General features: G+C 42.9%; 1 protein-coding gene across 1 annotated transcript; it reads right to left on the bottom strand.

Moving 5' to 3' along the window:
• Window positions 1–150: 150 nt before the first annotated feature.
• Window positions 151–23297, bottom strand: fshr (follicle stimulating hormone receptor; the record flags this gene model as incomplete). Its single annotated transcript, XM_080455771.1, has 13 exons — window positions 151–660; window positions 995–1195; window positions 1530–1711; window positions 2366–2547; window positions 3229–3417; window positions 3621–3695; window positions 3810–3878; window positions 4480–4560; window positions 5451–5525; window positions 6331–6405; window positions 6643–6717; window positions 7357–7428; window positions 23092–23297. 13 exons carry the CDS (start codon window positions 23295–23297, stop codon window positions 151–153), a joined length of 1992 nt encoding a protein of 663 aa, XP_080311897.1.
• Window positions 23298–23422: the final 125 nt, after the last annotated feature.

The raw sequence follows: 23422 nt of genomic DNA, 5'->3' as shown, positions 1-23422 counted from the left end.
ACAAAGGACCCCAATGGAAATAAGCCATAGGCTTTCTTGGGTTTTAAATCCTCTTGTATGTACTTTCCTGTGCTTTTTTTTTGCAAACTGCTAATAAAGTATTCAATCAATTAATTGTTTTTTTTACAAATCAAACCTTGCATGGATGGATCAGAGGTGGGATTTGGCCAAAGAATACAGAGTAGTCTTTGGAAAGGTCCACGCCACCTGCTGGCAGCAGGAGGAGCTCTCCGTCCGGTAGATCTGCGCGCGGGTCTTAAACACGCCGAAGCGCGCCGCCAACACGAAGAAATCGTGGTGAAAGGTGCGCGTGAAGAACGCGTACAGGAAGGGGTTGGCGCACGAGTTGATCGGGTAGAAGAGGACCAGCAGGAGCTTGGAGTCGGTCACCGTGATGAGCGGGTACTTGAAGGCGGCGGAGATGGCGAAGAAGGAGATGGGCGCCATGCAGAGGAAGTCCGTGAAGATGAGCACGGCCATGCGCTTGGCCACGTTCGTGTCGGCGCGGGGCGGCGCGGTCGAGCGGTTGCGGACGTTCAGGTAGATGCTGAGGTAGCAGCCGCACACGCAGAAGAAGGCCAGGATGTTGAGCACGAGCAGAGACACCACGTAGACCTGAGACAGGACCGAGTCCACGTCCATGGGCAGGCAGATACTAGCCTGTGAAGAGGAAAGAACGCACGTGAACATAATGCAACATATTTGCAGCGTATACATGTACACCCACACGTGTTTGTGAGTGTAACGCCCGAGAATCGAACTCTGCTCTCCCGCGTGAAAAGCCAACATCTTAACCACTAGCCTAACGAGGAATTCTCCATATGACGGGGGAGATATTAAGATTTTGGTCATCAGGCAGAGGGTCTGAGCCACTTCTGCTGCATGAGCATATACTGTATATGCAAATGGGTTTGGTTACATTTGTGCACTCAGTTAAATTAACACTCAGGATATTACTGTGACTGATTGTGAGTGAATGGCGTTGCTACAGTACCTTGGTGTAGCTGCTGACCCCTAGGGCCTCTACCGTGGGCAGCACAGCAACCAGGGCGGAGAAGACCCAGCCCACTGTCATGACGACGCAGGCGTGACGCAGACGCATCTTTCGGTCCAGGCGTAAGGCGTGCGTGATGGTGTGCCAGCGTTCCACTGTGATGGCTGTCAACGTGAACACCGACAGCTCGCTGGCAAACATCTGCAAAGACACACACATACACGCACGCATGCACACACACGCACACACACACACACACACACACACACACATACACACACATTTGTAACTCATATAGCAGAGTGACTTTGTCACATATCCAAGTATACTTGCACAGGCATACAAAGAACATCTATACCTACAGTACATTACAGCAAACATTTACACACACACACACACACACACACACACACACACACACACACACACACACACACACACACACACACACACACACACACACACACACACACCCACACCCACACCCACACACACACCCACACCCACACACACACACACACACACACACACACACCGTGAAGAAGCCCGCAGCATTGCAGCCCGGGCCCGTCTGCCAGTCGATGGCGTCGTTGTAGTAGTGGCCACGAGTGACGATGTCCATGGTTGCTATGACTACCAGGTAGACGCCCATGCACAGGTCAGCGAACGCCAGGTGGCACATCAGGAACCGAGGGACGGTCAGCTTGGTCTTGGTGCCTGTAACAACAGAGCACAATACACACTGAGAATGAAAACCCTGTAAAAGTGAGTCTCGGGTTCATCATCCCATTCAATGATGATACTCATGAGAGCACCACAGGTAGTTAGAATGACTATACACCAACATACTGAAATGTCTTCTATACAACAGCTACCCTGTTCTTCCAAGTCAGACTTACAACACATTTTTTTGGGGGTGAACTATCCCTTTAAACCCTGTAAACATGGTCCTGAAAGTGTCTCTGTACTTTTTCCCTGTCTACACCAAATCTCTTCACCAAAAACAGCGGATTATCTATTCTTGGCTAATGTTCCCCCCCAGAATATGGAGGCACCGAGAGCAGCGCTATGAGCTTGTAGATCTGCTATATTTGAAAAAATCTTGAAGATTTTTGCAAATCTTTGAATATATTTATTCTTTGAAGCGAACATTTGTAACTAAAATCTTTGCGTCTGGGGGGCCAAATACATATCTAAAAAATGTTTTCTAAATCCTAACAGTAGGTTGTGCTCCAACTTGTCCATGTCAAGGACCCCCAAAATGATATGTCTTTGGCTGCGGACCCCCTCATCTCAAAATATGTTGTTCCAGGGACCCGCAAAAGCACAGATTGGAGTTAAAATTTTTCGCAATATGTGCAGCCTTTGCACCTAGCAAGATGAAGAGAACGGCAGTGTTCCCCAGCAGTGCCAGGATGGAAATGATCCAGATGAGGAACCTCTGTGGGGTGTCAGCCATGATGTCCTCACAGGGGTTGAAGAGGTCAGGGGTGGGGGTACAGTTGACGTGGGTGACGTCTGTACAGTGCTCATTCCAGAAGACCTGGTTTTCACTATTGGTGTTGTTACACCATACATGCCTGGTACTACACACCACACACACACACACACACACACACACACACACACACACACACACACAATTTTCCAGGGGTGGAAAAAGTATTCACATTTGTTACTTAAGTAAAAGTATCAATACTGCAATGTAGAAATGCTAATACTAAAAATAGTAAAAGTCGGGAATTCTAAATTCACTTGAGTAAAAGTACGAAAGTATTGGTAAAGAATGTACTTAAAGTACCAAAAGTAGAAGTAGTCATTATGCAGACTGTCCCGGTTCACAAGTTTAAAAAAAAAACGTTTGAAAATAGCAGATCTAAAATAGCAACAAATGGCCGCAATGTACAGCCTATAGGGTTGAAGTGGTTAATGCATGTTTTGTAATAATAATCCAAATCTGCAAAGTAACTAGTAACTAAAGTTTTCAAATAATTGTAGTGGAGTAAAAGTACAATATTTGCCCCTGAGATGTAGTGGAGTAGAAGTAAAAGGATTGGAATTTGGAAATACTCAAGTAATGTACAAATTCCTCAAATTTGTACTTAAGTACAGTACTTGAGTAAATGTACTTAGTTACTTTACACCACTGACTAGAGGCCATGTGTTGTCAATAACCAACTTTGTGAAATAAAGGAAATATAAAGTAAATGTAAGTCTTTGTGTGGGTGCACTACCTGTTCCTGTACTTCCTGTATTTGAAGGCACAGCAGTGTGAGGGGTAGGTGAGGTCAGCCTTGGATAGCTTTTTGAACAGATCCAGAGGTGGCAACTTTTTGAAATGGTTGGCAGACTTTGCTATCAGTTCTTTTAGTTCCCCAAGGATTGACTCTGGAATGGAGCTCAGTGCTGTGTGAGAGATATCCCTGCAAAAAGGAAGGGTGACAAAGAGGCAAGGAGAGAGAGAAGATGAAAATCCCCTCCTAGGTTGATACAGATTCTTATGCTTATAATGGATAGAAAATGTTTACAAATCTCAGAATAATTTCTATCAATTTATGGTTTCACTGGAACCTCCCCACACAAGCCAGCTGTTCACTGTTCTGTTCCCCGCATTGTTGGTGCTTACAGTACGACCAGCCCACTGGAACCCATGAAGGCATCAGGATCAATGACAGTGAGCTTCTGGTTCCATGACAATTTCCTGAATGAGAAAGAAAGAAAAAAAGAAAGAAAGAAAGAAAGAAAGAAAGATCAAGACAAACTGTTTTTTTTGGTCCATGTGTAAATGTGTATCTGTGCTTACAGAATTACTCACAATCTGTACACCTTGGTGCCATTAAAGGCGGCTCTGTCAATCTCTCTGATGTCATTATAGTTCAGCCGTCTATCAGTGGGAAGATAATCCAAGTTAGTCATAGGACTGTAACAGAATAAATCTATAACAGTGAAGTCATGTAAAAATGTTGGTAGCCGGAGACCTGCCTGTATAAGAGCAGAAGAAATATCTGAAAAGGTGCCCATGGGCGAAGCAAGCATGGTGCAGAAAAGGCCTTTGTTTGCAAGAAAATAAATTGTGAAAATGGTGATGGTCGGGTAAATTAATACATCAAAAAGATGTCAAATAAAGATCAGCAATGTAAATAATTACACATTCACTGTTACCCTGTTTTATAGGCCTCTCTGTTCTGCTTAATTGAACAGAAGTCGAATTGAGCAGACATGCAGAGGGTTTAGAGATGGAGAGAGCGCAGACAAGGGCAGGAAACAAGGGAGTGTTTGATTTATTAGTGCCTATTTACTGCTCACTTAGTTTTGAAGTGTGTGTGTGTGTGTGTGTGTGTGTGTGTGTGTGTGTGTGTGTGTGTGTGTGTGTGTGTGTGTGTGTGTGTGTGTGTGTGTGTGTGTGTGTGTGTGTGTGTGTGTGTGTGTGTGTGTGTGTGCATGTGCGTGCATGTGTGTGCTTAAATAATGAACAGACAACTCACATTTCAGAGATGCCTTCACTGCAGAGCCCTCTGAAGGCATTGGCTGGTATTCTGTGTATGTGATAGTTCTCCTGAAATTCACTAAAAAGCACACAAAACAACACATATAGATGAGCATTTGAGTGTGAGTGCGTGCGTGCGTGTGTGCATGTGTGAGTGCATGCGTGCGTGCGTGCGTGCGTGCGTTATGTCTGTGTATAAGCAAGTGTTTGCCAAGTCTATAAAAGCCCCACTAGCAGCCCCTAGGGGGTATTCTGCTCCTTACACCCAACTAGACCAAAGCGGTTTGATCTGACCAAGAGTCCCATACTCACTAGTGGTCCTAGAACCATTGGATTGACCATTGGACAAATCGACCAACATTGCCTCTAAATTCACATACACTCGTCGTCGGCAGAGATGCTCTCAAAAAGTTCCAATTGTCTCACAGAACACACACGCTGAATTGGTGGACTGGCTCCTCATTTGCATGAATTTGCATTCTGCACAGGCATGCATGAGAATAAACATCCAGCCCATGGCCTCAGTGAGCGCAAGCTGACGTTTAGGGAAACCCAAATTTCACTGGATGGAGTACACAGTATACTTGACAATATATACACTTAAACAAAAACAACAGTGAATGTATTCACACCACATTCTTGTGTGTGAATGTGTGTGTCAGGGGCAGATGATGAAAACTGTAATTCTATACCACAGGGACCTTTTCTTGCATATAGGCCATGTGTTTCCCTATATGTAAATACGTATGTTCTAGCTCTCTGCATGGCTTCTACCCCCGTATCCCTTCTCTTGCTTAAAATTCAAATGCATGCTGATTGGCCTGAACTTGGTCTGGGTCTGATTGCACACCTACAATATCAGACCACTCCCTAAAGCACGGGACCCCCACTGTTGTCTGCTGAACCCCAGAATTGACCACTTTGGAGGGCCACTCTAGTGGGCCTAAATAGAGAAGCAGGCTGACTTACAGGAGAAAGTCATCGTCTGCAGAGTTGATCTTAGTGAAGTCTGGGAAGACTGTCAGTCCAGTGTTGATGATTTTCCTGTGATACACATCAACACACAATACACACATTTAGACAATGGAGCAGTTATCAGTCAGAAGAACATGGCGATATTTCAGTCAAGCAAATACAGACAATGATATATAGGAGCGGGAATCTATTTTATCTGGAAAAATAATAGATTAAAATCTAGCCTATTTGTGAAAATATGTTTTGTTATACATTTACTTTGGCCAATTTGTTTTACATTCTGATATACTTGAACAATATGTTGCTGTGTGTCTGAAGTGTAAAAGGAAAGGTACAGAGATTTAAGACGCACTGGAGCTTCCATACTTTGTGTGTGTTGGCGGCCTCCAGTGGGCAGTGAGGGGGGCTTGACACTCGTGCCACTGGTCGTACCAGATCACTGACACTTATTGCAGTAAATCGTAAATGTACAGCATTTTAATCAAGAACGATGAGCTGATTTTGAAGTTTCTTGATAAAACACTTGTGTGCAAAACATCTTGTATAGTGCAGCTTTAATTGAATCGGGATTTGGAGGAACATTGAGAACCAAACACCAAGTTAATGTGGCTGTCAGAAACAATATATAGTGCTTGTTCCTCAACCTTCCTCAGCCTGGGAGGTATACTAGTCATTTCTTATATCTCATCCTGAGACAGTTATTTTGTCATGTGAGGACCTACCTACCTGAAGGAGGGTTGTGACCCAGTTTTGGTACAAAGAAAGAGAGAATATTGGGGTGTGGGGGCTAGGTGGAGCCTTACGGGACAATAAACTGTACATCCATATTTAACACTTCGTGAGAGTTTCCCCATGTTGCAAACTGACCACTCACATCATCTGCAGGTTCACAAGCCCGATGAATGCATCTTCATGGATGACCTTCAGGTTTCTACTCTTAGTTATGGATCTGCAAGAAAACACACAAAAAACTAAAACAGTGAATGCATGCAGACACAAGGTAATGTGAGGCATTTCTTGGAACATCACGAATGCCATCATACCAGGTGGGACATAATTAATTCAGCTATATTTGATTCACGTGTCCTGTTATGCTATGATTCCAAGGGGGATCTCTATCACTGAAGGGTACAAAAAAAAGGGCTGTCCATATGGCACCACAATCATATTTAATAGATATACTTACATCAAAGTGAGCTTTGTGAGATTGGCGAAGGCAAAAGCAGCAATACTCTTCAACTCTCCATTCTCCTCGATGTAACTAGGTGTGTGAGATACAAAAATAAAAAAAACATTTATATTATTGTGTATAAAGTATAGTTTTAGTATTTTAATTGTTTTTACATACAAGTCCCTCAACCAGCTAAACATGCCAACCACATGACTGCAGCATTCTGTGTTTGTTTTCCACTGAGTGTTACTGAGATCTCACATTCTGTTTGGGTGAAGCATAGCCTTGGTGTTGGTTGCACGTTGTCCCATATCAAATTAAGACTAAACATATTCACAAATAAAACATAGTATGCAACTTGAGTTAAGGTTGGTGCATGTCCTTTGTGGACAAAACTCCAGCGGTAAGACTTACTGCTTATATTTTGTTCTCTTACACAATGTAAACCCCCGACCACAGAACCCATGCTTACTGGAGCTCATCTCTGACCTACACTCGTCTAGTTCCACACGGAAGACAAAACAATCATAACACTCATCGCACGCACGCACGCACGCACGCACGCACGCACGCACGCACGCACGCACGCACGCACGCACGCACGCACACACACACACACACACACACACACACACACACACACACACACACACACACACACACACACACACACACACACACACACACACACACACACACACACACACACACACACACACACACACTTACATTTTCTTCAGCTCTGGCAGGTTGGTGAAGGCGTGCTCTGGAACCTCAGTGAGCCCTGTCTCTTTCAGCACCCTGTTGACACAGATTGCTCAGGTAAGGTTACTATACAAGGACATTACTTTGTAGTTGAACAAAAAAAGGGGTTTCAAAGATGTACTGCTTAACTCCCAAGTGGTGTGGACTGCAGACTGCAGACTGCAAAGAAAATAATTCCAAGGCACTCCGTCTTTGATGAAAAAATATATGGGATTTATTTTTAGCAAGGCAACAATTTATGACCAACGCGTATCGACCTAGAAGGTCTTCATCAGGGTCTGTCTAACATTTTGGCTGTATTCAAGTGTGCCTGATTAGCCAAAATGTTAGACAGACCCTGATGATGAAGACCTTCTAGGCCGATACGCGTTGGTCATAACTTGTTGCCTTGCTCAAAATAAACCCTATATTCTTTCATCAAAGACGGGGAGTGCCTTGGAATTATTTTCTTTGCAAGTCTGCAGTCCACACCATTTGGGAGTTAAGCAGCACTTCTTTGAAAAGCCTTCTTTGCATATGTTCCTACCTGTATCACCAAAGAGCACCTATCTATCAGAGCCACTGACTGATCCCTGCAGCGCTTCTTTTTTCTCTTTTTATTACTTTGTAGTTTTTCCTCAGTTGCTGGATGGCCATTTACACAAAATGTGACTTCTCAGAAGTATCATTTTATTCTCACAGTAGCCAGACCATACATGTCTAACTAACAGATTGGGCACAACTATTGAGAAGTAGTTAAGGACAATCTTACCAATCTCACCTGAGATTGTCTCTGGCAAAACCTGGACATGCTGACTTGGGATTCAGACCCACTGGTCGCTGGATTTGATGAAGTAAGATGGAGGGTCTGACTACATGAGAACAACCAAGACCTGTCTGCAAGGCCAACAAATGCACTACTGATGAAAAACAAGATCTAATCCATTTGGCTGGTCTGTGCACAATGATTATACATTAACCACAAATGTCACATGAAAATAGTGGATCTACAATATGACGCATTGTGAGCTTGTAGATCTGCTATTTGTTTGAAAATGTTTAAGAAAAGAAAAAGGAAAATTCTTCTTTGCTTTGAATCTATCTATCTTTTCCTTTTCTCCTCTTTATTCTTAGCTGTTTGGCCTGCTGGTCTTGCAACTATTCTCCTGCGCTTTTCTCTCTCACTCCATTTATCTTAGCAGGGTCTACGTGCAAAGGAATTCTAGAAGAGTTCTGTCTGTACACCTGTGTCTCTCTCTCTCTCTCTCTCTCTCTTTCTATCTGTCTGCTAATGTGTCCAGAGAGAACAGGAATGAAAGTTGTTGTTTCTCTCCATGCTGTGTAATGAGTGTGTGAAGCTTTGTGGGAGTGCGAGATAGGAGGTCTCTGTTGAAAAGTCTTTGTGCATGTGTGTATGTGTGTTTGCGTGTATCTGTGTGTGTGTGTGTATGTGTGTGTGCGTACGACCGTACGTGCAAGTGTGCATGTGTGCGTAGATGCGATTGTGCATGTGTGTGTGTGTGTGAGTGAGTGAGTGTGTGTGATCCTGCAAAAAGGTACGAGCGCAGTCTGTTCATGGGAAAAAGGAAAATTCTTCTTCTTTTCTTTTTTGTATATCATCTCTGTCGGGTGAAAACCCGACAGAGACCGATGTGCAAAACTGTTACTTTTCAGGATTTAAATTCAAAAATTGCAAAAATTGCAGATCGACAAGCTAAAAACGTGCCGCGTTTCCAGTTTGTAGATAGCTGCTATTTTGTTATACTTTTGTGTGACACTCTAGTATGATCAAGTCGGGCATTAATTTACGAAAAAAACACTAAAAGTTAGAATATGGAGATAAGAGGTTTCTACCCCGACAGCAGCGATATAATGACATGCCCAAAGTAGGGACGTACAGCTAATTGTGAATGTGCTGCTATTGAAACGGCTGCCCGTTCATTCTTGTAAACACCCATGTAATGAATCCCTGAGCCTTGGCCTCGGGGCAGAGCGGAGCAGAGCAGAACACACACACTGCTGCCTCCGAATTCTTCTCAGGTCTGTACTCCTTCATTCACAGAGGCATACAGTGCATGCGTGTGTGCAGTGGTGTAAAGTAACTAAGAACATTTACTCAAGTACTGTACTTAAGTACACTTTTGAGAAATTCTGAGTGTGCATGATTTTTTTTTTAGTGTGCATGAGTACAGTACAGGCATGGTGTGGTATAATCACACTACAAAAGAATGCAAACATAGGTCTATGTTTGCATTCTTTTGTAGTGTGATTATACCACACCATGTCCTCGGCCTGGGGGAGGAGTATCTGTATTTACTTCATATGTTGTTCACCCTTTCTCTGAGAGGTGTAATTGGTCTGGCTATCCACACATATACTGTACATGCACACACGCTTGCATGCGCGCGAGCACACACACACACACACACACACACACACACACACACACACACACACACACACACACACACACACACACACACACACACACACACGCACACATGCACACATGCACGCACGCACACACGCACGCACGCACGCACGCACGCACACACACACACACACACACACACACACGTGCACCTCTCTTCCTTTCCTGCCTATCTGTGGTCCTAGCCTTGAGATTCCAGGTCAGTGTTTACTGCAAGTGACTATCACCCTCCCCCCTTGACTGAGAAAGCTTGAGATGAGGGGCTGGCGAATGTCCCGAATGATGGCAACATTGGCACTTTACATCAGTGGAACCCGGGGTAAATCTGGGCACGGGGAGATCTAGAATGAACACTCTCAGACTCTCGCTACAAATACTGTACCATTAAAGTGTCCTTGAGTCGTAAGTAACAAAACTGTAGTTGTACAGAACTATTCCCAGGTGTCACTATGTATAAATAAAGAGCGTGAAAAGGCAAGGAAGGTTGCTGACATACAGTAGAGTATGCATGCTCAGCATGTGTTGTAAAAAAAAAACTAAAAAGAAAAACGGGCATATTTTATACAAATCAGCCAAAACAGAGTTGAACAACGGATATTATTATACACCAGCGAACACACCATTATTATACACCAGCGAACACACAAGCAAGATTATACAGTCAATGTTTCCCCCTGCCACGGTTATTAGTCACTTCCTTGATTCTCTTTACATAAAATGCCCCTTCATCTTGCATCTGTTCTGCATGCTACTAATGTTTCAGATAATAATTCCTCTCACGTGTGCATGGTGCAAAGTGCAATGACACTGCAGCAAAGCACAGAATTATAACACTTGCAAATGGCATTACAGCCCAGTGTGTGTGTGTGTGTGTGTGTGTGTGTGTGTGTGAGAGTGTGTGTGTGAGTGTGTATGTGAGTGTGTATGTGAGTGTGAGTGTGAGTGTGAGTGTGTGTGTGTGCGTGCGCGCGTGCGTGCGTGCGTGCGTGCGTGCGTGCGTGCGTGCGTGCGTGTGCGCGCGCGCGCGTGTGTGTGTGCGTGTGTGTGTGCGTGTGTGAGTGATGCACAAAATGACATTCCAGCAGAGAATACATTCAAATGGTAGACTAAAGCAGTGGTTCTCGACCTTTTCAGGCCCCGACCCCCCAAATTAATCATATTTGAGTTGAGGCATTTAGTTTGCGCGTTTCCACAGATACATATCGTGAAAATAGCTGATCTACAAGCTCAACGAGGCATTGTGAGCTTGTAGATGAGCTATTTTCCCAAGTTTTGCCTCTGTCTTATATTATTTCACAATTTAGCCCATGTTTGACCAGTTTTTGTTTTTATAGTATAGCTTGCTGATTACTTTTGATGCAGTAATGGTCTTTTTCTTTTATTTCTTTCTTTTTTTGTCTTAAAAGTCCTTAAATTGTCTCTTCACTGACCCCCCCCCCAAATCATGTGGGGACCCCGACCCACAGGTTGAGAACCACTGGACCAGAGGGGTGCATGATGTCTCAGCCAGTGCACCGACCATATAGCTCCTTGTGGACCCCAGAGTCGAATGTGACTCCCGTCATGTCTCTCTGCCCTATAGGTTCCCTGTCTCCTGTCTGTCAAAATAATTGATTGCAAAAAATACTACTTATAAAGCATTGAATGGTTTAGGGCCAAAAAACATTTCTGAGCTCGTGCTATCATCACAAACCATCCTCTTGACCCCCTTGTCGCCTGGGACAGGTCTGCTTTCTGTCCCCCAGAATCAGAACTAAACATGCAGAAGCATGCGTTCACTTTTTATGCACCACATGTCTGGAACAAACTCCCAGAAAACTCCCAGAAAACTATACTGTTAGGCGAGTTTATTTTTCATAATTTTGTCTGCACTACAATTACATCCTTATTTCAGTTTTTATTTGACTTATACTGTTTTGTTTTTATTGCACTGACTTAATGCTTAATGTCTTAATGCTCAATGTTTTATGCAAAGCACTTTGGAAAAGCCTTGTTGAAATGTGCTATACAAACAAACTGGCCTTTACACTCTCCTATCTAAATAAAACATAAAAACAGCAGACAAAACAGTAGGCAGCAGATAACACTATAAGACCGTTATACTGATCTGGTAGATGACACATGTACTGCATCTTCTAGATGTGTAGTATGATATTCACAATGAACGCACACATGGAGTATAAGCATCAGAAATGACATACAGTACATGCTCATGTATCGTGTAGGTGTGTGCAGTGGTGTTAAGTAACTAAGTACATTTACTTAAGTCAAATATTGAGGTATTTTGACTTAACTGGAGTATTTCCAATTTTTGTACTTTTACTTCTACGCCACTGCATCTCAGAGGTAAATATTGTACTTTTACACCACTACAATTATTTGAAAACTTTAGTTACTAGTTACTTTGTAGATTTTGATTATTATTACAAAAGATACAATTACCACTTAAGCGCTATTTAAACTTTGGCCATTTGAAAATAGCTGATCTACAAGCTCACAAGAGCTTGTAGATCTGCTATTTTCAAAAGATTTGTATACATTTGAAAACTTGCAATGGGACATCCTGCACAATGAGTACTTTCTACTTTTGGTACTTTAAGTACATTTCGATACCAATACTTAAACACTTTTGAGTACTACTTCCATCACTACGTGTAGGTGTGTGTGTGTGTGTGTGCATGCATACTCACAGTATCTCAGTGTTGGTGGGAATATCGGGGGGAATCTCTGTGACCTCACTGCCCTCGCAGCAGAAATAGTTATCGGCTTCTTCATGCCGGCAAGCCGTGTGCCCTCCAGGCAAGCTCATCACCACCATTATCATCATCATCAGCATTTTCATCAGCATCACTTCAATCTGCATACCTCTTCCTGCGCTCGAATGTTTATTTACCTCCGACGAGCCTTTGCTTTGCATCTATCTCTCTATCTTTTCTTTTCTCCTCTTTATTCTTAGCTGTTTGGCCTGCTGGTCTTGCAACTATTCTCCAGCGCTTTTCTCTCTCACTCCATCTATCTTAGCAGGGTCTACGTGCAAAGGCCTTCTAGAAGAGTTCTGTTGTACACCTGTGTCTCTCTCTCACTCTCTCTATCTCTCTGTCTGTCTGCTAATGTGTGAGAGAACAGGAATGAAAGTTGTTGTTTCTCTCCATGCTGTGTAATGAGACATGAGAGTGAATGTGGGGGCGTGTGTGAAGCTTTGTGGGAGTGCGAGATAGGAGGTCTCTGTTGAAAAGTCTTTGTGCATGTGTGCATGTGTGTTTGCGTGTATCTGTGTGTGTGTGTGCGTGTGTGTGTGTGCGTACGACCGTACGTGAGACCGTACGTGCAAGTGTGCATGTGTGCGCAGATGCGATTGTGCATGTGTGCGTGTGTGTGTGTGTGTGTGTGTGTGTGTGTGTGTGTGTGTGTGTGTGTGTGTGTGTGTGTGTGTGTGTGTGTGTGTGTGTGTGTGTGATCCTGCAAAAAGTTACGAGCGCAGTCTGTTCATGGGCCTATGGGAGGAACAGTGTATAACATTATATTCTTCCCACCACCAGTTCAAAGATAGGATCAGGATTTATGGCTGACACATAGATGACTTTACATTTATTTTCGTAGGTACTGAACAAGAACTATTATTATTTCATGAATATTTAAATTCTAAATGTCAGTTGACTTTGAACAGATGGTGTTTTACCATAATGAAACGAGATGGACACATTCATGCTACTGTTTGTAACAAGAAAACAAAAGATCATGTGTATACAACACGAGGAAAAAAGGAAAAAACGGCCACAAAATCCAGCTGCTAATATGACCTTGGATACGGATTTTCACAACTATATCTTAGATACAATTTATACACTCCAAATACAATGGTTTCTTTCATATTTCTTTGGTCCAATTTCACACATTTATTTTAAAACATTTGCATGATCTCACCTTATGACTTTATACTTCCTTAAATTAAGATCAACGCAAATTCGTTTGTCATTAGACATTCAAGACGAGAGGATTGAATGTAATAATAAAACAATGTGATAATAAAGCCATAATGGAGTGAGCAATGAGCATCAGTCAGTTTTAAAGGCAGGCTTTGCCACTTAGCCTCCTCCCTAAACCGACAGAGAGCAGCTTTCAACTATTAAGCTTTAATGTTTAACCCATTAAAACAGGGAAAGCATCTGCGTGACTTTAGATTTGAGCTAAAAAGCATTATGTTACACTTTGGCTATTCAAAAAATAGCAGATACAAGCTCATAGTGCATCACTTCGTGCGCTATGAGCTTGTAGATCTGCTATTTTAGAAAAATCATGAAGATTTGTGCAATGCTTTGGCCTGGACCGCTGGCGTAGGCGTAGCGGACAGTGTGTTGCGGGTTCGAATCCCGATCCCCACGGCCTTTGCTGCATGTCACCCCCCCCCCCATCTCTCTCCCCATTTTCAGCCTATCAATAAAGGCATAAAAAAGCCAAAAAAACAATCTTAAAAAAATAAAAGGATATGTGCAAAGCTTTTAACTCTCTCAGTGCAAATTAAATAACAAAATATGTTCTCTAAACTGCCAGCAATTTTTTTTTTTTAAGTAAAAAAGTGCTTTTTCAGTTATAAGTTAAACAAAGAGTGGATGGAGCTGCAAATCTTCAGATAATTATATCTTGGGTTCTGAACATCTTTTTCAAAAAAAAAAAAAAAAAAAAAATTAACTCGGGATTTTTTGTTCTGGCACTGAGGGCATTCAGAAAAAACTCGGGATAACTCGGGGCTTGGCACTGAGAGAGTTATATACACTGCTCAAAATAAATAAGGGAACACTTTGATCCCTTCATTCTTTTGAGCAGTTTTTGTTAGCAGTATGTACACAGTTCATGAAAACTCAAAATAAGTAAGGGATCAAAGTGTTCCTTACATTTCTTTGAGCAGTATATATATAATTTTTTATTTTAATATATATATCTTTAACTTTGCTTCTGGGGGCCCCCTGGAACAAAATGTTTTGAGATGGGGGTCGGTAGCCAAATACATATCATTTTGGGGGTCCTTGACATGAAAAAGTTTTTTTGTAGAATCGGCCTCAGGTCTTAATGGGTTAAATGTTCTTCACTGTCAAAGCCGAGCAGGATGTGCCTGAATGAGCTATTAAATATACACAACGCTTTGTGTGATTATAATTCATAATTAGTATCAATGCAGAGAGAGGAGATGTTTTATTAATTTCTTTCTGATTTCCTCTAGTCTAGACTGGTGACGGTGTCCTTTTAATTCTGACACAAAAGCTAAGCAGACTAAACTTAATAATTGATGCTGATAACTTATTTGACTTTTCTTTTCTTTTTGAAGCACAAATGAATGTTTTGAGACCTTGATTCCACAAACAGGTGTGCAACTTACAAAGTGTCAAGGTGTAGTGGTTTGCCCAGCCGTCTTCCTGTGCCAGGGCCTTGCCTACAAAGGTCAGAGCAGAGGAAGCACAGCCATAATTTATTTTGTTCACTTTATACCTCAGAAGGAAAGCTGGCAGTGGCTCAGGAGGAAGAGCGGCCGACGGAGAATGGAAAGTAGGTCTGTCATAATTATTACATAATCGCCTAATCGCAATCATTTGAGATAATCGTACTTATTTTTGCATAATCGTCATCATCGTTTCCATGTTGAGAAAGTTTCATACATTTTGAAAAATGTTAAAAAAGAAAGAAAAAATTACACAATGTGAGCTTGTAGATTGGCTATTTACACTATTTTGTAACAGATTTTGAGTATAAAATATTAAATATGGCGTATTTTGGCCATAATACATGATTTATTTTGACTTATCGGTATCGGTCATTGTCAGTCATTTCTTTTTTTGTATTTAAGTTTTGTCATATCTGCCCTCGTGCAACTTTTGTTTACAAGGCCTAAAAAAAAGCTGCACAACTAAATCGTTAATCGCAATTATTCGTATGACAATTAATCGTCAAGTAAAATGTCATAATCGCGACAGGTCCCCCGGTTCGATCCCCGGCTCCGGATAATGGCTTTGCGCCAGGGTGTCCTTGAGCAACACCTGCCCGGGGACGTACAGGCCAGGACAGACTCAATCACCAGGAGTCACAAGACGCTCCCACCCTGTGTATCTGTCATTTAACCGACTGAGACCGGGGACGCATCTGTGTGTCATTTTTAGATTTCTTGGGCTATTCAAAAATAGCAGATCTACAAGCGCATAGCGCGGCACCGAGTGCCGCGCTATGAGCTTGTAGATCTGCTATTTTTTTTTTAAATCGTGAAAATGTGTGCAAATCTTTGAATATTCTTTAAAGCAAACATATGTAACTCAAATCTTTGCTTCTGGGGGGTCCCTGGAACAATATGGGGGTCCGTGGCCAAATACAAAAGTTTGAGAACCACTGATTATAGCAACATACATAAAAAAACTAAAAAAAAACTGTTAAGATTTAGAAGAAATTTTGTAGAAGCCCCCTGAAGCAAAATCGTTGTCACGATTCTTCAAAAAATAGAAGATCTACAAGCTCATAGCGCGGCACTCGGTGCCGCGCTATGAGCTTGTATATCTGCTATTTTTGCATAGCCAAAGAAATCTTAAAATAACACAGACAGATGCGTTCCCGCCCGGTCTGAATGGGTTAACCTTGGCTACAGGAACACATTGCACCCTAAATCCTATTGCCATCCCAGCAATAATTCTACTCTGGTGACATTCTGGTGACGTTCTGAAGTAAACACTGACCATGACATAGAAAAACAATACGACAGTAATACTGAACCTATTAAAGGTAGGGTAAGTGGTTTTCTTTGGTTAAAATAAGTGTTAAATAGCTCTATATTCTGATAGTACTCATTACTATAGAGTGTTTGATCGGTAAAAGGAGTCTCCCATGTCTCTCCAGCTCTTTATTAAACAGAAAATGCATTTTCATTGCTCTCTCCTGATTAAATGTTGTCCCAGTGGCGGAACAACTCAAAGCCGGGCCGGGAGGCACAGCAGAGTGATCAGGCCCCCCCTGCGCACCCACGCACGCGTGCGCAGGGGGGTTTTCGGCGGATTCGGTCACTTTTTGGGGGGCTTTTTGTCACTTTATTTCGGTTTTAGGGTTAGGGTAGGGTTAGGTTAGGGTTATGTTGTTTAATTCTTATTTTTGCCTGATTTTACCGATTTATTATCTGACGGCCCGGGCCCTCCTGGGTCGCGGGCCCGGAGGCGGCCGCCTCCCTGGCCTCCCCGGACGCTCCGCCACTGGTTGTCACCTATACCTGAAAATGTACTATATTCTGTTTACTAAAGAGCTGGAGAGACCCCTGTGACCGAACAAACGCTCTGTAAGCAATGATTACTATCAGAGTAATAGTACTTTAACCTTTTTAACAAAAAAAATTAAAATACCAAAACAAATCACTTACCCTACCTTTAAAGTAGTAGTTCACCCTAAAACTTACTTATTTTCTTTGAATTACACACCCAAGCCTTGAATTCATGGAGATTTTTTAGTTTTTGTCACTTACCGAAGCCAATAATATGTTAGCCTCGGAAACCCATGCCTTTTTTTTTTGTTTCAAAAGAAAAAAAGCCTGGGCGAACCATGCAGGAACGATGGTCTTAGGACCTTGTTATCTCCTAACCAATCAGAGTGCAGAGGGGCGTCGCTCTAAATTTGGTGACGTCAGCGTGCTCCGTGGACAGGCCGGGGGGAGGGGAGGGGAGGGGAGGCGGGGACATAGATTGGTGAAGCAATAGGAAGCGCCGCAGGAATCCGTGCGGCTGGGTTTGGATCCGTCCCTTCAAGACCATCGAGTGGGCTTGTTCTTTCAGTCTAATAATATGTTGACTTGCAGAGTCTCCTATTGATTGATGACCCGGTCACAAAATGATTGTCTTAGGAATGCGACAGAGACCAAAAAATCTCATTTAAAACAACTTGTGGTTTTACCACTGGTTAATCTCTGTTTGATGGGCACAGGTTACTCGTCCTGCCCCTTTGCTCCTGTCAATGCAAATGAGGCAATATGCTGGCATAATTAAAGTCTAATTAAAAGTCTCCGCCTCCTGTCTGAGACGTTCCCTGTCAAGCAGAGAGGCCTTTGTAGCTAAAAACCCAATCCCAGCATGCTATATTATCAACAATGGAAAATCACAGATTTGGGAGCTTGTTATGCACTGAGCGGCAGTCTGTTCATGGGCCTATGGGAGGAACACTATATAATATACAGTATATTCTCCAGTTCAACAGTTCAAAGATATAGATCGAGTTCTATGGCTGATATACACAGATAACTTTAAATACATTTTCGCAAGCGCTGAACAAGAACTGGATATTTGTACATACAGTACACTAAAAACCTAGAGCTGAGTTTTCAGCACGAATTTAAACAGATATGATTTTTTCCCCCCGTACCATAAAGAAATGCGATGATGGACAAATCCATACCACTGTTTCACAGCAAATCCATACTTGCTGTGAGCAGATAGCCGTCACACACACACACACACACACACACACACACACACACACACACACACACACACACACACACACACACACACACACACACACACACACACACACACACACACACACACACACACACACACACACACGATATCGATCCTTCTTTATAGTCTACCTAATTACAAACACACCTGCTTTCTTACGAGCATCTGCCACTCTCATTGACTGGCAGCTGACATCAGCCTTGCGAGTTCAGGCGCTAAACCCTGCAAGGCTTTTTCATTCTTGCAAAGCAGTGTGCCGTGGTAGCTTTTGGAGGTCATGGACTCATTGATCGCCAAGTCCAAGTCTCTCTCTCTGTCTCTCTGTCTTTCTCTCTGTCTTTCTCTCTCTCACACACACACACACACACACACACACACACACACACACACACACACACACACACACACACACACACACACACACACACACACACACACACACACACACACACACACACACACACACACACACACACACACACACACACACACACACACACACACACACACACTCCCTCTCTCTCATGTTAATAATCATGTCTTGTTTGTGCAGCATGTACCAGTTCTGTAAAGTAACAGAACAATGAACAATATGATCAAAATCAGTACAATGTTCCTCTGAGGTATTCTGGAATGTTGAGACAAAAAGGAAATATGAATATTTGCTTCCTGTGTGTTGAGCATGATGACATTTCCGCTGGGACGGCTGTGCAATTTGTTTTGTGACTAAGCATACAAGAGAGACAGTACTTTTACTTACTTCTACTCCACTACTTTATCTCAGAGGCAAATATTGTACTTTCACTCCACTACAATTATTTGAAAACTTTAGTCACTTACGGGCCATTTGAAAATAGCCGATCTACAAGCTCCACAATGCGTCGCATCGCGACTTGTAGATCTGGCTATTTTCAAAAGATATTTATACATTTGAAAACTTGTGAAATGGGACATTCTGCATAATGAGCACTTTCTACTTTTGGTACTTTTAAGTATATTTTGATACCGACACTTTTGTACATTTACTCAAGTCAGTTTTGAATTCCGGACTTTTACTTGTAACAGAGAATTTCTACTCTACATTGCAGTATTGATGTACTTTTACTGAAGTAGAAAAATGTAATACATTTTCCACCACTGGCATGTACTCAGCTCCTATACCATCCTACACACACATAGTTGCTTTAAATATCCCAAGGCCTGAATCATTCACTTCTCCTGGTGACAGGAGGGGAGATTTCCAGAAGCTATATAGAGAGGCTGCAGAGGGGAATACTGTATGATGCTAACGGAGGGAGAGCCAGTCTGTGTGGCCCAGATCTGCTCCCAGCTCCTCTCATGGGGAGAAAGGGGGGAATAAGACCATGTATTATTATGGTGCAGAGAGAGTGCACGCCGTGCACGTGAGAGTAGTTGAAGATACAATGTTACAGTATGGTGTGAATTGCCTGTGTTTTGGGAGGCATGCATTATACATGTATCTCACAACATGAATTCATTCCATCGTTACATGGCTTTTGCATAGCATTGCACTGAAGGCAGTTTATATACGGTAGTATAGACCGTATACATACATGCAAATACATATGCGCATACATAAGATATGCCAATTAAAGAGGGTATCATGTTCTGTATGCAGTTGACGTGCTTTTTTTTTTACTCTCTGGCAGCTACAGAGAGTAAAAAACTAATCTTATTTATTTTCCCGTGTCAATGCAGTTACTGTACTTGTAAACCATTCATCAACATAATGTTTTTAACCACGTACAGTAAGCGGGTATTTTATACGTCATCGTACAATGACACACACAGTGAAAGAAGCTGATCTACAACACATTGTGAGCTTGTAGAACTGCTATTTTAGCTAGAAAAAAATGATTTGGAGACATAGAGTGGTCCTGAGCTACAGTAGTTCACCCGTTTCACTCATTATTAGCTCTGATAATTATCATTGGCCCAAGAGTTCAAAACTTGGATTTTGGGTAGCTCAAAAATCCAAACTGTAATCCCTATATCCACCTGGATAAGGATGAAAACTTTTGAACTCTTACTAGGGCTGAATCAGAAGCAGATACACACCTCTGGGGGATGGAGGTGCTATAAAAGAGGACTGCCTCAAAGGTCTTTGCTGTCGGCATGTCTCATTTTCGTGTTGAATGATGAGTACAATGTTATATCCTTTCTACTCACAGCATGCCATGTGCACAGCTTCTCGCACGCACGCACGCACGCACGCACGCACGCACACACACACACACACACACACACACACACACACACACACACACACACACACACACACACACACACACACACACACACACACACACACACACACACACACACACACACACACACACACACACACACACCTTTCTCTTTGCTATAGTCTTCTTTGGATCTCTCACTTACATGTCCACTGTTAGTGCACAACTATGATGAAATGTAGCGTGTGTGTGTGCACACGCGCGTGCGTGCGTGTACTGTATGTGTGTGTGTGTGTGTAGTACTGTGGGAACTTCATGTGAAGGACTGGAAGTCTTTGTGATTTATTCCTCTGCAGGAAGTAATCTGTAGCCTTGAGCTCTTAAAGCAGTTTGCACGCACGCACACACACACACACACACACACACACACACACACACACACACACACACACACACACACACACACACACACACACACACACACACACACACACACTCTTGCAGGTCGGTTTGCTACACAGACAGACAGACAGACAGACAGACAGACAGACAGACAGACAGACAGACAGACAGACAGACGCACGTATACACACACACACACACACACACACACACAGCGCAGAGACAGGGACTGTGATGCGACCGAGAGAGACTGCAAATGAGAGAGAGGAGAAAATGGCGAGACAAACACAAAAGAGAGTACCAACAGTAATAATAACAGGTGAGCACAGGTACATTGTACACAAAGGAGAAGTGATATCCTTATACTGAAGATACCAGTATATGTCCTTGTATGTTGACGCTGTTGAACAGAGTTGTCCATGGACCGCAGCCGAAGTGACGTCATTGGCCAAGCACTGTTCCATTTCATTCACATTCAGACAGACAGTGTTTTATGCATAATTCATGGAGCTGACGTCAACATTGCCAAAGATGTGCTGTATTTCTGGGTGGATAATGCCGGCAAACACAGATATACAGTGGTGTAAAGTAACTAAGTACATTTACTCAAGTACTGTACTTATCTACAAGCTCACAATGTGTCGCGATGCCACGCATTGTGAGCTTGTACATCTGCTATTTTGTAAAGTTTTGTAAAATGTATACATTTTAAAACTTGTGAAATGGGACATTCTGCATAATGGGTACTTTCTACTTTGGTACTTTAGTACATTTTGATACCAGTATATTTTTAATTCCGGCTTTTTACTTGTAACAGAGCATTTCTACATTGCAGTATTGATACTACTGCAGATATAGTACTGCCCCTCCCAATGGGACCACTGGGGCAGTACTATCAGTGTTTTCTGGACTTATATTGTTATTGAGTATTAGAAATCTATTATTCTGTTGTAAATACCCCCAGGCGGATCAAACTAGACGTAGCTAGACACTTTATCATGCCTGGAGATACTGCCCTACCTATTTATTAAAAAAAAAATCTGATTTGGTCTGGGCGTCGTACGGTGTTGTCCCATGCCTCTACAAGCTCACAACGCAACCACGATATCACGCAACGTGTCACGATGACACACAGATGACGCGATGATCAGTGTTGTATTGGTGATTTTGTTAGTGATGGGACTCTTATTTTAATGACGTCATGCGCACGTCGCTTAACACCTACACGCTACAGGTCACACAATGGATAATTGATACGCATCTAGGCTCATTCCTATGTTAATTCATGCTGATGTGAAACCCGGCAGTCGGGAGCCTTGGTAAACGTTGTTGAGGTGTGCATTAAGGGTTGTTTTAATTCGATGCGTGTGCGTGCTCCTGCTCAAAATATGGGTTGCACGGCGTGTTAACGCGTCCCATGACCAATGCATCTCTGCCGATGATACAGCGCCTCACGATTAAGACCTTGTAGATCGCCTACCTTCGCCACAGGCTACCGTCATGCCGCGTTTAAGTATATAATCAGGCTATACACAGCATGTAAATAAGAAAGATTTCTATATTGTCTAGTATAAAATTAGAGCCAAACTGGCTTGTTGAATATTCATAATGCGTGTTGATCACGCGTTTCAACTGATTCCCGTTTATCCTTGATGTGTTATTTTGCTCTCTAAATATAGTGTGCATCTCTTATCGGTCTCTGTGTGGTACATAACTGTGGTCAAGGACACCGCGGAGGCAGATGGTTGTGGCGTAACAGAAGCCTTCTGTTTGAGCCCAGACGATATTATCCGCAATAAGAACAACTTCAGCTAGAGAGAGAGAGAGAGAGAGAGAGAGAGAGAGAGAGAGAGAGAGAGAGAGAGAGAGAGAGAGAGAGGGGATTAATTTATAGGGAGGGAGGAAGGGAGGATGGGAGAATAAAGGGACAAAGGGAGAGAGAGAGAGAGACACACACACAGATAGCAATAGAAGGGGATGTTGTTCAAACAACAGCTCCTTAGTTGTAACTCCTTTCACCTGCATGGAGGCCATGCAGCTCAACTGAGGGATTTTTCATCCGGCAAAACAAGACACTCTGCAGGGACTCTGTCACTGCACTGAGCCGTACTTAAAAGCCTAAGTGTGTGTGTGTGTGTGTGTGTGTGTGTGTGTGTGTGTATATACCAGTAGACAACAAGAGTGTTTATGTGTCCCCGTGTCCCACTTGGAGGCGAGCAGAACTCGGGGGAAATAAAGGCAGCTCTCCAGTCTCCTCCCTCGCATCGATGAAGAAGCTATAGGGGTGAAGAGATGAGAGGACTGCGGAGATTTAGTACCTGCACGCTCTTTCTTTCTCCTGCGGGCAGCCAGACGACTTAGCTTGTTACCACCGACGTGGAGCAGGAGCTGGGCTTGGAGCAGGTGCATCATGATGCCACTTATTATACAATGGATGCACCAACGCATGCCAGCCAGGGCAAGACGCAGTACTGACATTGTGCCACCGGGTGGGAGCAGAAACAAACGCACAACACGCCCTAGACACACGCACACAC

This window comes from Gymnoscopelus braueri (genome assembly GCF_963280865.1).
Source record: "Gymnoscopelus braueri genome assembly, chromosome: 17".
NCBI lineage: Eukaryota > Metazoa > Chordata > Actinopteri > Myctophiformes > Myctophidae > Gymnoscopelus > Gymnoscopelus braueri.
This window is presented reverse-complemented; position numbering and strand designations above follow the sequence as displayed.